General features: G+C 40.3%; 2 protein-coding genes across 2 annotated transcripts; both read right to left on the reverse strand.

Annotated features, from left to right (window-relative positions):
- Positions 1-790: 790 nt before the first annotated feature.
- Positions 791-11,567, reverse strand: LOC129837219 (uncharacterized). Its single transcript, XM_055903204.1, has 7 exons — positions 10,864-11,567; positions 10,174-10,461; positions 9,871-9,967; positions 3,404-4,316; positions 3,187-3,256; positions 2,749-2,923; positions 791-1,676 (listed from the first exon to the last, which is right to left on the reverse strand). Exons 1-7 carry the CDS (start codon positions 11,180-11,182, stop codon positions 1,523-1,525), a joined length of 2,016 nt encoding a protein of 671 aa, XP_055759179.1. The 5' UTR covers positions 11,183-11,567; the 3' UTR covers positions 791-1,522.
- An 82-nt stretch (positions 11,568-11,649) lies between these two features.
- Positions 11,650-13,573, reverse strand: LOC129837220 (uncharacterized). The gene is made up of 4 exons (XM_055903205.1): positions 12,984-13,573; positions 12,469-12,885; positions 12,294-12,390; positions 11,650-12,069 (listed from the first exon to the last, which is right to left on the reverse strand). Exons 1-4 carry the CDS (start codon positions 13,354-13,356, stop codon positions 11,895-11,897), a joined length of 1,062 nt encoding a protein of 353 aa, XP_055759180.1. The 5' UTR covers positions 13,357-13,573; the 3' UTR covers positions 11,650-11,894.
- Positions 13,574-13,787: the final 214 nt, after the last annotated feature.

A 13,787-nucleotide genomic window follows, 5' to 3' on the forward strand; every position in this document is an offset into this window, starting at 1 on the left:
GTTGTTTTAAAGGATGGTCGGTCTTGTCCACTCTATCAGTGTCTTGTCCATTGAATTATTTTGTAATTTGTGGTATTTCTTGAAAGGCTGCACGGTTTTGCAGCTCTCACATATTTTAGAAGCATAATTTAACAACCTTTTGCAGTTGTCACACACCTTCGTTGAGCCATGAGTTGGTTAAATTTGATAAAGAATGAACAAAAAAACAAACAGAAAGGCGTCAAGGAGAGCACATGGTTAGCACATTTGATTTGACAATAAACAGAAGTTGCAGTCAATATTACCTCTTGAACAGAGACCCTGAGTGTGGCTTATTACGATCAGCTAGATTGGGTGGGTTTTGATAATATGATAGCCTTAAGCATAGCCTCCCCACTCCTTATTAATCCCATTTCAAGTGCAATTTTTTTTAAATAACCTACTCAGCAGCAGAGCACACACATCAAGTACAGGTTGAAGGAATGGGGAATTAATGGAGATTTGATTGATGGACAATTGAATTTAAACTTGTTTAACATTTTACTGTAATTTAAGGTGCGAAATTGATTAGCTACCAGTCAGAGAAATACACTGCACTGTCAGGAGTAGACTAATTCCAATCCTCAAGCTAGATCGGCAATGGAAAAATGCAGTTTAATCCAAAACAGAATGTTTTATCACAAATCAATATTATTGAAAAAGATAACAGCTTAAGCCCCCATGCAGTCTTTGTAATTCTTTTTTTAAATCACCACTGTATGTCTAATAAATTACTGTGTTTATTTAGTGAAAATAACACCAACATATACTGTATGTTTAACCATTTATTTCCCTGAGCCTCCTTTGGCCCTTAAAATGCTCAGTCTGTTTGTGTGGGCGTTAGGAAACACATTTGAAGATACAGTATTTACATACACAGACCAGATTGGCGGATAGGATGGTCTAGAACCCACCCCCTTACCCAGATGAACAAGCATTGGTCTATTATAATCAGATCACATTGTGACGTCATGATGTGGGCCAAAAGTTTCATCCTACCCAAACAGGCTTAAATTCCAGGCAATTTTCAAACGGCTCTTACACAAAAGGCATCATTTTCACAATTTCTGAGTTTTATTTCAACCTCATTGTGTGGAAATATAACAAAAAGCAGGAAAATCAAGTTTAACTTCACTGCCCCTTTAACACTGTAGTGAAATGGGAACTCGTTCCGAACAAAACTGAATTTATCACACTGATTTTGTTTACAGTAAGTCAACAAAACTTCTTAAAGAAATCTGTCAACATCAAAAAAACACTTCCGGTAATCATTTAGAACATCATTATAACATACAAGTTATAAAATAACGTTTCCCCATCACAGACAGGGCCAGCCAACAGAAACATAGGACAAATATTCCAAAATGCATCTCATGATAGAACTCAATTGCAATCTGTAGTGGTAATTGATTGATATTAAACAAGAGCAACATTACAACATTTGAAGCTATGCATCATGTATGTGCATCCTTGTTTGTGTGTTTGCATCTCCTATGAAACTGGTTCACCATTCAAATTCAGTAAGGTCTTTGAGGAAGGCGGCAACTGCATCGGTCTTCCTTTGCACAACTCTTCCAGTCCTGCGGCTCACCCCGGCTTCTGAATCAAGGTACGAAGAGCATTTGGTTCCTTCGTTTGGGTTTATCCCTACTAGAAACCTAAACAGTCAACATGGAAGCGTTAGTCAATCCAGGCAATCAGGCATTGCTTTCACAACTCTTTCAATTCGGATTGCAGAGCTACGGGTAATTTAGAAATCTAACGGAATCTTCAGTAATTTTGGTAATTAAGAGAAAATGTATTGTAACTTTGGTAATTTATACTTGAATAAAAATATATGTATTCATATATAGTATTCAATTTTTTTTAAATATCTGTGTCCATATTGTCATGAGTTTCTAGTAGATATGGTTCAAGAGAAAATAGCCTAATTCATGAAAAAAGCATCTAATCAACGTTGGCATTATTTTCAATTAACTCTGCAAATCTTCCAACGATTTACTTTTTTACAACTGCCACCAGTTTGACGCCAAAACATTGACAAGAAATACATACAGGGCGGACGGTAGCCTAGTGGTTAGAGCGTTGGACTAGTAATCGAAAGATTGTAAGATCGAATCCCCGAGCTGACAAGGTAAAAATCTGTCGTTCTGCCCCTGAACAAGGCAGTTAACCCACTGTTCCTAGGCCGCCATTGAAAATAAGAATTTGTTCTTAACTAACTTGCCAAGTTAAATAAAGGTTAAAAAAAATAACACATTTTTAAAAAGAATGACATAGTAAAATAAATAAGTGTGTAAAAAATATATGAAGGATACTTCATGCTGAAACCCTCATATGAAACACCAATGGTATTCACTAAGTTGATTGTTTATATTTAGGATGTTTTACAGCTTTGTTTTTCTACTTTAAAATATTCTTCTTTAATTATTTCATATATTTACATGCGATAAGGCCACACAGAGGGCCAGAGATAATTACAGACACCTGTGATAATCTGAGGTACCCAAAAGGGCCACCATATGTATTGTAATAGATTACATAAAATCCTTGAAAGATACCAAAAAATCTGGCAGTTTACTGGTAAACAAATGTTTCCAGAAATATACCCTCCCTTTGCAACACTAGGTAAGAGTCTCAACACTGAGATGCGCAAAGATGAAATGTAATTTAACTGCAAGGCATGCAAGACAAATGTAAGTGCTGGATCAATAAATGTTCAATACTTGCCTCTGAATAAGCTCCAGTGTTGCTGAGGCTGTGTCCTGGTACTCTGTATTGAACACGTAGAAACATCCGAAGAGCACAGAGAGGGCAGCAGCAAAGTCGGACTGATTTTCCAAAACACAGACCACTCTCCCCTCGATCGACACCATCCACTTAGATGAAGCCAGCAGGGAACTCCCTGAAGTATACAGTAATAATGATTGTGTTAAACAAGATACTTTTTTAATATAGGCCTACACAATATATTTCTGTTCCACCACAATTAAATATTACAGTATTTAGGCTAGAATTCATCTTATTGTTCTATTCTTCTGTGCAGCGTTAACATTATGTAGTTAAGTACCAGTACGTATTTCTGGTGGTTTATATAGCCAAACCGTCGACATAAGCTGATTTATGAATATGATCATCTCCAGTCCAAACACAAAATGTTGTCATTACCAAGCATGATAAGTCTTGGAGTGGCTGGCAAATGCAACTGAGCCTCTACATCCATCTGGGTGTCATTCACCTACATTAAACACAAAAAGAAGAATGTTGTTGAATCCTGATATGATCAATCATGTGTGTAAAAGCACAGTATAATGTATATAGTCCCAGTATAAAACAATCAGATTACGTGTTTTATTTGAATAAAATCACACACACAATAACTTACATCAGCCAAGAGGAAGAGAGAGTCCTCTTTCTCTCTGAAGTGGGACAGCACCAGAAGAATGGCAGCACAGGCTGTGAGGTTTCCACTGACGTCACCTTCAATGTCATTGAGGAGACTTTGGATGCCTCTCCTCCAGTTGGGTTTCTGACTTCGGAAGAAATTGACAATGGTCTTTCCTTTGCTCCGGAGAGCGTCACTGAGGCAGCGGTCGATCTCAACTCCAGTGAGCATGTGGAAGTGGGCGCAGAGCCATCTCTTGGCAAAAAGAAAAGGCCATTGTTCCTTGACGTCACCAATGCTTGGGGCTGGCCATGCATTTATCATGTGGCGTTGGTTAATGTACGTAAGCCTCATGAATTCATCCACGTCTCCCCTGTCCACACCACTGGGGCTTGCACTGTTGAAAATGGTGGCCATAATCTGTCTCTTATTTTCCAGGGAGTCAGGAGTCTCTCCTTCCGGAAGGTCCTGTGGGTGCCAGTTGATGCACCCATAACTGTCCACTTTTGTTCTTGCTGTTTTGACTTGTCTGTTGCTGTTTTCCCCTTTTTTGTTCGTCTTGGGTCTGCGTATTCGATTTTCAGTGTTCCGGTTCACATGCTCCACTCTGGTCTTTATTTGGGTGAGCAAGGAGGAGTACCTTCTGCTAAGCAGTTCCCCTTCTTTTGACAGGTCTGCAAAGCTCTCTGGATATTCTGAAACTATAGCTTTGGCAATTTCTGAACATACTTTCTTGTTGGGGTTGAGGCAGTGTACACGCATTGCATCAACGGTGATCCTCACCATCAGCCGCCTATCTGCCGCCTCGACTCTTCGTCCCTCTGCAATGGCTCGCCTGAGGCTTTCAGGCGTCTGCTGCCAAGGGACATGAAAGTTGCTGATCCAATCCTCATCATCATCATCATCATCCTCCCTAAAAAGCAATACCAATTGCATGGGATAAATTGATGGTTGCTTGTGTGGCAAGTGTTCACAGTGCTATACAAAGCCAATATGTTATTATATGTTTATTTTTGCCTGAGCCAAGAGGATTTGGTACATCCAATGAATCCTGGTAGAGAATTATTGACAATGATGATGGGAGGCTCTTGTAAAAGTCCATTTTCTTTCAAATTTGACCATTTGTCATGTCCTTATTAGCAACAAGGTGGATCATTTTGTACTGGTCTTTCGCTGTTGACAGTCCAAGAATAGGTGTCAGAGTCTCTTTGATAGGGATCTACTGACAGAAGCGTATCCTGGCTGTCGCATCGGAACCAAGACATCTGAGCTGAATTGGCTCAACATAGTGTCCGGTTAGACCATACACCTTTTCCATTTATACTGTACGCAGATCTTTCGTGACAATCAATGCTTTTTAAAATATCTTAAAATATTTGAATAAAAATATCTGTTGATTTTAACACAATTGTCATTTATCAGACGCTCTTATCCAGAGCGACTTAAAGGATACATTAGGGTTAAGTCCCTTGCGCAAGGACACAGACACATTTTTCACCTAGTCAGCTCGAGGATTTGAACCAGCGACCTTTCGTTTACTGGCCCAACGCTCTTAACAGTAAATATGTTTTTATGTGAAGTACAGTAATGTTACAAGCTTTATATTATGGAAGATTACAATATTGTTTTCCGCCTTGAATTTTCCCCCCATACTGTAATTAGGGATGCACGATATATCGGTGAACATTTCGGAATCGGACGATATTAGCTAAAAGTGCCAACATGGTATCGGCCTGATGTCTAGTTTAACACTGATGTGCAAAACCGATGTTAAAGCTGACGTACATACCTATATAACTTAGGTACATGGCATAATGACGTCACGTAAAATTTTGCACTATACGTGCGACACAGCATTCCTAACCTAACCCACAATGTATGCTGTGTGTATCGAGCAGTCAACAAGTCGAGCAGTCCTTTCAAAGAGTAAGAACATTTCAGCGAGACAACTCAAAGGCGAAATCCATTGACCACAAGATATTGGAATTCATTGCCCCTGACAATCAACCGTTCTCTGTCGTGGGTGATGTTGGCTTTCGCCGACTGGTCGAGCACGGGTACACACGTTGCCCTGCCAGAGTTACACAGTAAAATCATCACTAATATTATCTTAACGACATACTATGGAATGCCGTTTGGGTCTTTGCGTGTCAAAAAAGATACGTCAAATATTTTTGACGTGTTAAATAAGCTTTTAATTTGACGTCAAATCACAGTTCTATTATAGAATGTTGTGTGTTCTGAATTTGCACATGCAAGCCAAGCGCCACCACTACTATCAGTAGCACTGTCAAAGCTGTACAAAAAAGTCTGCAAACAAGCAAACAGCGGCCATGAACGATGTGTTTACAATAGCGCGTTGGTAATAAAGCATTATTTGTTCAACCACAACTTCTGGGGTAGCTAGCTTTAGCTTGGTACCTAGCTAGCACCAATACAACCAGCCTGAAAACAATGACCAGTACAAATTGCAGTCATTTTCATTATTCTTAGCAATGATTTAAGAATACTTGTGAGTAAGTATTAGCTAGGTAGCCACTTGTTGTTCGCCTATTGAAACTGAACTTCAGTTCATGAAAATAACTAGCTAGCCAGCTACTTAACCCTGTTGCCCAAAGCTAACGTTATAAGCAGCCAGCTAGCTTCATCTGGCTATTGACGCTCGACCGGACCGCGGACCCGGGTTATGTGTAGTGAAGGTAGCCACAATAAGGATTAAGCACAATAGTGGAATTTGCGGTTTGCCTTCAAAATAAAAGTACATCTTTGAAAGTGATGCAGAAGGTGGAATCATGCCATACTTAGACAAGAGGTCGACCAATTAATCGTAATGGCCGATTAATTCGGGCCGATTTAAAGTTTTCTTAACAGTCTGCAAAAAAAATATTTACACCTTTATTTAACTAGGCAAGTCAGTTAAGAACACATTCTTATTTTCAATGACGGCCTAGGAACGGTGGGTTAACTGCCTTGTTCAGGGGCAGAACGACAGATTTTTACCTTGTCAGTTCGGGGATTCGTTTTTGCAACCTTCTGGTTACTAGTCCAATGCTCTAACCACCTGCCTTACATTGCACTCCACGAGGAGCCTGCGTGGCAGGCTGACTACCTGTTACGCGAGGGCAGCAAGAAGCCAAGGTAAGTTGCTAGCTAGCATTAAACTTATCTTATAAAAAACAATCAATCTTAACATAATCACTAGTTAACTACACATGGTTGATGATATTACTAGTTTATCTAGCGTGTCCTGCGTTGCAGATAATCGATGCGGTGCCTGTTAATTTCTCATTGAATCAGAGCCTACTTCGACAAACGGGTGATGATTTAACAAGCGCATTTGCAAAAAAAGCACTGTCGTTGCACCAATGTACCTAACCATAAACATCAATGCCTTTCTTTAAAGTCAATACACAAGTATATATTTTTAAACCTGCATATTTAGTTAATATTGCCTGCTAACATGAATTTCTTATAACTAGGGAAATTGTCACTTCTCTTGCGTTCTGTGCAAGCAGTCAGGGTATATGCAGCAGTTTGGGCCGCCTGGCTCAATGCGAACTGTGTGAAGTCCATTTCTTCCAAACAAAGGCCGTAATTAATTTGCCAGAATTGTATATAATTATGACATAACATTGAAGGTTGTACAATTTAACAGCGATATTTAGACTTAGGGATGCCACCCATTAGATCAAATACGGAACGGTTCCGTATTTCACTGATAGAATAAACGTTTTGTTTTCGAAATTATAGTTTCCGGATTCGACCATTTTAATGACCAAAGGCTCGTATTTCTGTGTGATATTATGTTATAACTAAGTCTATGATTTGATAGAGCAGTCTGACTGAGCGGTGGTAGGCAGCAGCAGGCTCGTAAGCATTCATTCAAACAGCACTTTCGTGCGTTCGCCAGCATCTCTTCGCAATGCTTCAAGCATTGCGCTGTTTATGACTTCAAGCCTATCAACTCCCGATATTAGGCTGGTGTAACCGATGTGAAATGGCTAGCTAGTTAGCGGGGTGCGCGCTAATAGCGTTTCAAACGTCACTTGCTCTGAGACTTGGAGTAGTTGTTCCCCATGCTCTGCATGGGTAACGCTGCTTTGGGGTGGCTGTTGTCGATGTGTTCCTGGTTCGAGCCCAGGTAGGAGCGAGGAGAGGCACAGAAGCTATACTGTTACACTGGCAATACTAAAGTGCCTATAAGAACATACAATAGTCTAAGGTATATGAAATACAAATCGTATAGAGAGAAATAGTCCTATAATTCCTATAATAACTACAACCTAAAACTTCTTACCTGGGAATATTGAAGACTCATGTTAAAAGGAACCACCAGCTTTCATATGTTCTCATGTTCGGAGCAAGGAACTTAAACGTTAACTTTCTTACATGGCACATACTGCACTTTTACTTTCTTCTCCAACACTTTGTTTTTGCATTACTTAAAACAAATTGTACATGTTTCATTATTTATTTGAGGCTAAATTGATTGTATTGATGTATTATATTAAGTTCAAATAAGTGTTCATTCAGTATTGATGTAATTGTCATTATTACAAATAAATACATTTTCAAAAATCAGCCGATTAATCGGTATCGGCTTTTTTGGTCCTCCAATAATCGGTATCGGTGTTGAAAAATCATAATCGGTCGACCTCTAACTTAGACTAAATAATGTTAAACAAGGTTGGAATGTGAATCAATGACATGGGGTATCAGTCTACTCGGTGACACCCACAGAACACAAATGTGAAGATTTTACGCAAATATTAGCATTGTAGCTCTTATCACTGGACTGTGACTGTGTGAAAAGACCTCCCCAGTCAACCCATTGTGTGTATTGACATTCATATTGCACTGTACAGCTTAACCTAAGGATTGGAGATCAATGAAATGCGGTATCAGTCTACTCAATACCCAAGATATTTTTTTACAACATCCTCCTCAGAGTTATCAGACTCAAACATCCATGTAGTATTGTTTTTCCTCAGGAATAGTGTTCACATAGATTGACAATAAATGTGGCTCAATTCACAGTTCTTTCAGAGTACCGCAATAAGAACTACGACGCTAACGTTCTCTGGGTGTCACTGAGTAGACTGATACCCCATGTCATTGATCCACAATCCATAGGTAAGGCTGTACAGTGAAATAAGTATGCCCCCAATGCAATTCTAAAGTTTAATAAGTGTGATCAACAGATTTGTCAAATTAACAAATTATTGTCTTCTGTTGATTTTATATAACAACATTCCAACCTCGTTTAGCATTATCTATTCAATTATGGCATAATTATACTATTTGTATTAATTTGCATCACTGTCAATTATACTTTATTTTGAAGGCTAACCGCAAAGTAGACTATTGTGGCTAATCCTTATTGTGGCTAGCTTCACATAGATGGGTCTGACCACCATTAATCAGAACTGTCTTATAAATTAGGGTTATTTCAGATGATGACACCTAGCTATATAGTTAGCTAGCTAACTATAGCTACTGAAATGTTTTTCTATGTTTTTGGGGAAGAACATTGTTTGCATCCATGAGCTAGCTAGCTTTTATGACCAGCACTGTAGGTGCGCGAGACAACTTTACCAGCATCATAGCATACGTATCGATGAATCGTTGTGACATATGAAATACGAGTGATAGTATAATCAATGTATAATAACTATGTAAAACATGTATGAAAGCGTTAAATTATTATGTGACGTGCAGTCATGTTCAGGTCCTGATTGGTCAAACAAGTTTATTTGACACTTAAAATAGTGTTATTTAACACGCAAAGACCCACACAGTGTTTCATAGTATCCGAAATCCTGGTTGAGAAAGACACGACTGAACAAATAAACAACGAAACAGCACAGCAAGTAAGTGAAATAAATAGGTTTTGATGTTTTACTGGTAACGGGGACATGCGTAAATTCCAACAAAATAACTTTTTGGTCAGTGTGGTGTGTGTGTAACCTTTAACTAGCCAAGTCAGTTAAGAACAAATTCTTATTTACAATGACGGCCTACCCCGGAAGACGCTGGGCCAATTGTGCGCCGCCCTATGGACTCCCAATCACGGCCGGATGTAATACAGGCTGGATTCGAACCAAAGACTGTAGTGACGCCTCTTGCACTGAGATGCAGTGCCTTAGACCGCTGTGTCCATGTGTGTGTGTGATCTATTTAACTGTACTAGAATGCTTAAAAGGCCGCAAAAAATTGTAATATTGGTATCGGGGCTTTTTTGGCAAGGAAAATATCGGTATCGGCCAAAAATGTCATATCGGTGCATCACTAATTGTAATGTAATCTACTGTGTTACACTGCAAAACACACTGAAGGTATTTTACTATGGATTTGTGACAGTCTTTCACAGCACTGATAAATAAAAAATAATTGACAACCCAGAACCCAGGCCTGTCAAAGCAGGCCTGGGTTCTGGACAGCCAGACTGTGTGGATTAAAGGTCATACCTGCATTTTGCCCTCTCCTTGTAGGCCCGCAACTTCTCAGGGTCAGCACGGATTCTCTCTCTGTATTGCCGCTGTGTCTCTGCGCTTGACAGCCTCCCTGATGTCAAGAGACAATAGAACCGTATTGTTACTGGCATGATCCTCTTAAACCTGAATTTAACTTGGATTTTACCATGAACCTCATAGCAGACAGTTGTTTTTAAATCCATAAGACCGCTTACAACTTTACAATCCCCTCACCACTCCACTATAAAAAAATCAACAACAAACAAAAAAGGACAGAGACAAGACACACAAGCATACTTTTCACACGCTCTGTCGATGTCTCCTCAGACAGTTCTGAACGTCTATCGCCTGGACTCTGGCTACCAGCAACAGAAGATGTTCCATCAGACTCTTTCCCCAAGACGTGCATCGGGCCTAAGCCCTCCTGTTGTTCCGCAATGCTCTCCTCACTCATCTCCCATTTGATGTAGAAGGACCCAGTGTCAGCAGGCTCCTCTTTTATCACTGGGCTGGTGACTGGACTGGCTGATGGGGACTGGCCTCTGGTCCTCTCTGCTGAAAGCCCAGGAGTCCCTGCATTGAGACCTGGGATTGAAAAAATACATTTAATCTAAAGCTGGGGTTGTTCTCAAACTGGCCAGGTTTGAGGATAGACATGTTCAAGTAGCCTTTACCAGCAGATCAGTTACCATGAACAAGAAGATGTCTCATTATAGGCGTTGCAATGCTAAATAGGGCAGTAACTAGTACACAATGATAATCTGCAGAACATATACTGAGGCTAGTAGGGTAGTTAGCTACATTTGTCCCACTATTGGCAATGGCATAACTTTAGCATATGGGGAATATCAACTATGAATGCATTCATCATGATATCATAGTGTCTATAATGATGTACACACTGACATTTATGCACCGGTGACCTGAGTGGGAATGTCCAGTATTATGAACTACTGATAACCAAGCAATTAGGACAGAGCTACTCACTGGGGAAATCCATTCTCCAATCATTTTCGCTTGCCACCTCGTTCTCATTGCACATTGGTTTTCCAAAATCTCTTCCTGGTGAAAGTGCAGAAAATTCAAAGGATAGGCCTACTCGAAATGCTGTTAATTCGTCTTCAGCTTTTTTAAGCTTACATTTAAGCGTTTCATTTTCTTTGTCCCTCTCGGCCACCTTCCTTTCATATTCTAGTATTTTGGTACTGTTCATATTGTAAATAACATCCATGACAGTATTTACCGCTGTTCTGATAGCATTTTCCACTGCACGAGCGTTTTCTTCGTTTTGTAAACAGGAATTCATTGCTCTACTAGGGAGATAAAAAAATTCACCGACACAGCCTAACGTTACCTAGTTTGCTAAATTGGCCAAGTCACAGAGTGAAGCAGCAATACCAAAGATACGTATAACTAGCTAGCTAACCCTTTTGTCTGTGGCACTGTAACGTTAACGTCACTAGCTAGCTCAGCTGGCTAAACAGCAGCAAACAACTTTACCGATGTGTGCGTCAGTTTGTAACACTTCAGTGACAATATTATCGAAGAGAGAACGCGAACTAAAGTGTGGTATTTCAAAGGCACTTTCATAAAATATTCGGAAAAAAAGAATTTGACATGTTTTAGAGAGCAACTGTATTACAGCTAAATGTTTACCTCGCAGTTCACTTCCGCCGCGTTGAACGCGCGCGTCACCTGTCAAATGTGTTTGTGGTGGCTCAATCACAGCACCATCTAGTGGTAAATCAGTGAATAATCAAATAGCAATAGGTGTACAATGTGGACTAATTTATTGACATTTCTAAAAAAAATCATAAACATACAACATTAACAGCCCCAACCATTTCATTGAATAACTGGATTGTTAAAATATGATACAGAACTCATTCCCTCAACAAAGGAGATATCAACAATTATGATCCCCAAATCCCCATCTTTGTTCAGTAGCCTAAACTCATCTGTGCAGGCCTAATCCCCCCCACCGAATTCCACCCTACTGCCTGCCCCTGCAGTGTCCCCTAGTCCAACCAGGTGTCTGTGTTCTGGGAGAGGTGGCAGGGCTGTGTGAGGTTCGTCTGGAGGGAGGACATTTTGCGGGCACGACAGCGTCTGGATGCTTCTCTCCAGGCCTCTCTCTTCAATCTGCGGGTCTCTTCAGGTAAATCTGATATCGACACCTTCCTCTGCTGATTCCTGAAAAAGAGGAGTGAGTATGAACACAGATATTATAACAAATACACATGATCACAACGTTAAACATATTGCATGCTGTTTTCAAATGTCTATGAAATGAACGTCTCCATGCAGGACAATGGAATTAAGATGAATTCTATTCACGGTAATGTCAATATTCTCATCAAGACTATTGAAGGTGGACACCCAGACTGTGGTAGTGAAAGGTACTGTAACCTATTTACCTGCGTCGTTCCTTCTCCTTGTAGGCCCGGAACTTCTCAGGGTCAGCACGGACTCTCTCTCTGAACCTCCGCTGTGTCTCTGCACTTGACAGCCTCCCTGAGACAATAGAACCATATTGTCATTAGCATGATCCTTTTAAACCTGAATAAAAAAATAATCATTTCACATGCATACTTTTCAGATGCCTGGTTGGTCTCTCCCCATACTCATGTCCACTCTGGCTACCAGCAACAGGGTGAGTTCCGTCTCTTTGCATGGTTGGAGTTCCACCCCTCTGCTGGGCTTCGTACTCTTTTCCCAGGACGTGTGTTGGGCCTAGGCCCTCCCGTTGCTCCCCAATGCCCTCCTCACTCATCTCCCATTTAATGTAGAATGTCTCAATGTCAGAGGGCTCCTCTTTTATCACTGGTCTGGTGACTGGACTGGGTGATGGGGACTGGCCTCTGGTTCGCTCTGCTAAAAGCCCAGACTCTTCTGCAGAATGGGAGGAAGGGTTCTGGTGATGGGACATATAAATAGTTGATGCCCCAGTGGGAAGAGCTGTGTCTTTGCACTGGGAAAAAACCTGTGGAGGAGTCTTTCCACCAAGACCTGTGATCAAAACAAAGATATTTGGACAAAAGCAGGGGTTGGTAAGTGTATGTGAAAGAGTTAAAAATTGGGATAAAATCAATCGGGACAATACTCACTGGGGAAATCTATTCTCCAATCAGCTCTGCTTGACACCTCGTTTTCATTGCAAATTGGTTTCCCTCTTTGCATTTCTGGTGAAAGTGCATAAGTGCTTGACCTGACTTGATGACATTCATTTCCAGAAAATTCAAAGGAGCCTCGCAATGCTGTGATCTCTCGTTCTGCTGTTTTAACTTTGCGTTTCAGCGTTTCGTTTTCTTTGTCCTTCTCGGCCAACTTACTTTGATATTCCTGTATTTTGGTACTGTTGATACTAGAAATAACACTCAAAACATTATGTATCGCTGTTCTAACTGCATGTTCGACTGCACGAGTGTCGTCTTCATTTTGCAAAAATGAGAACGTTGCTCTACTATGGAAATAATTCATTTTTTTTCAACATGAAAGCCGGCCACTAAAGACTGCATGTGCACCAAGCAGTGCTAGCCGACAGCTTCTAACACAGGTGATGAGATAACAACAAATTGGTAAGAGAACGAACCGGCGGTATTTCAAAAGAACACGTTAATACCAGAGAAAATAAGACAACAGACACAGTTCATGTTGATTATCTCCAAACAACATTCACTTCCGCATGTATATTAAAGGTGGTGGCGAAGTCACAGCGTCGTCTAGTGGTGGCTAACTCAACGCTGATTTTGTTTAAAGTTTCACGTTTTAATGTCACATGCGCAAGTACAGTGAAATGCCATTCTTGCAAACTCAAAACCCAACAATGCAATAATCAATAACAATGTATCACCAGAAAGGAACACACGAGAAATACTAATAAGAAATATGAAATACACAGTAAAGCAAGT

The sequence above is a fragment of the Salvelinus fontinalis genome, chromosome 38, assembly GCF_029448725.1.
Source record: "Salvelinus fontinalis isolate EN_2023a chromosome 38, ASM2944872v1, whole genome shotgun sequence".
NCBI classification, from domain to species: Eukaryota; Metazoa; Chordata; class Actinopteri; order Salmoniformes; family Salmonidae; genus Salvelinus; species Salvelinus fontinalis.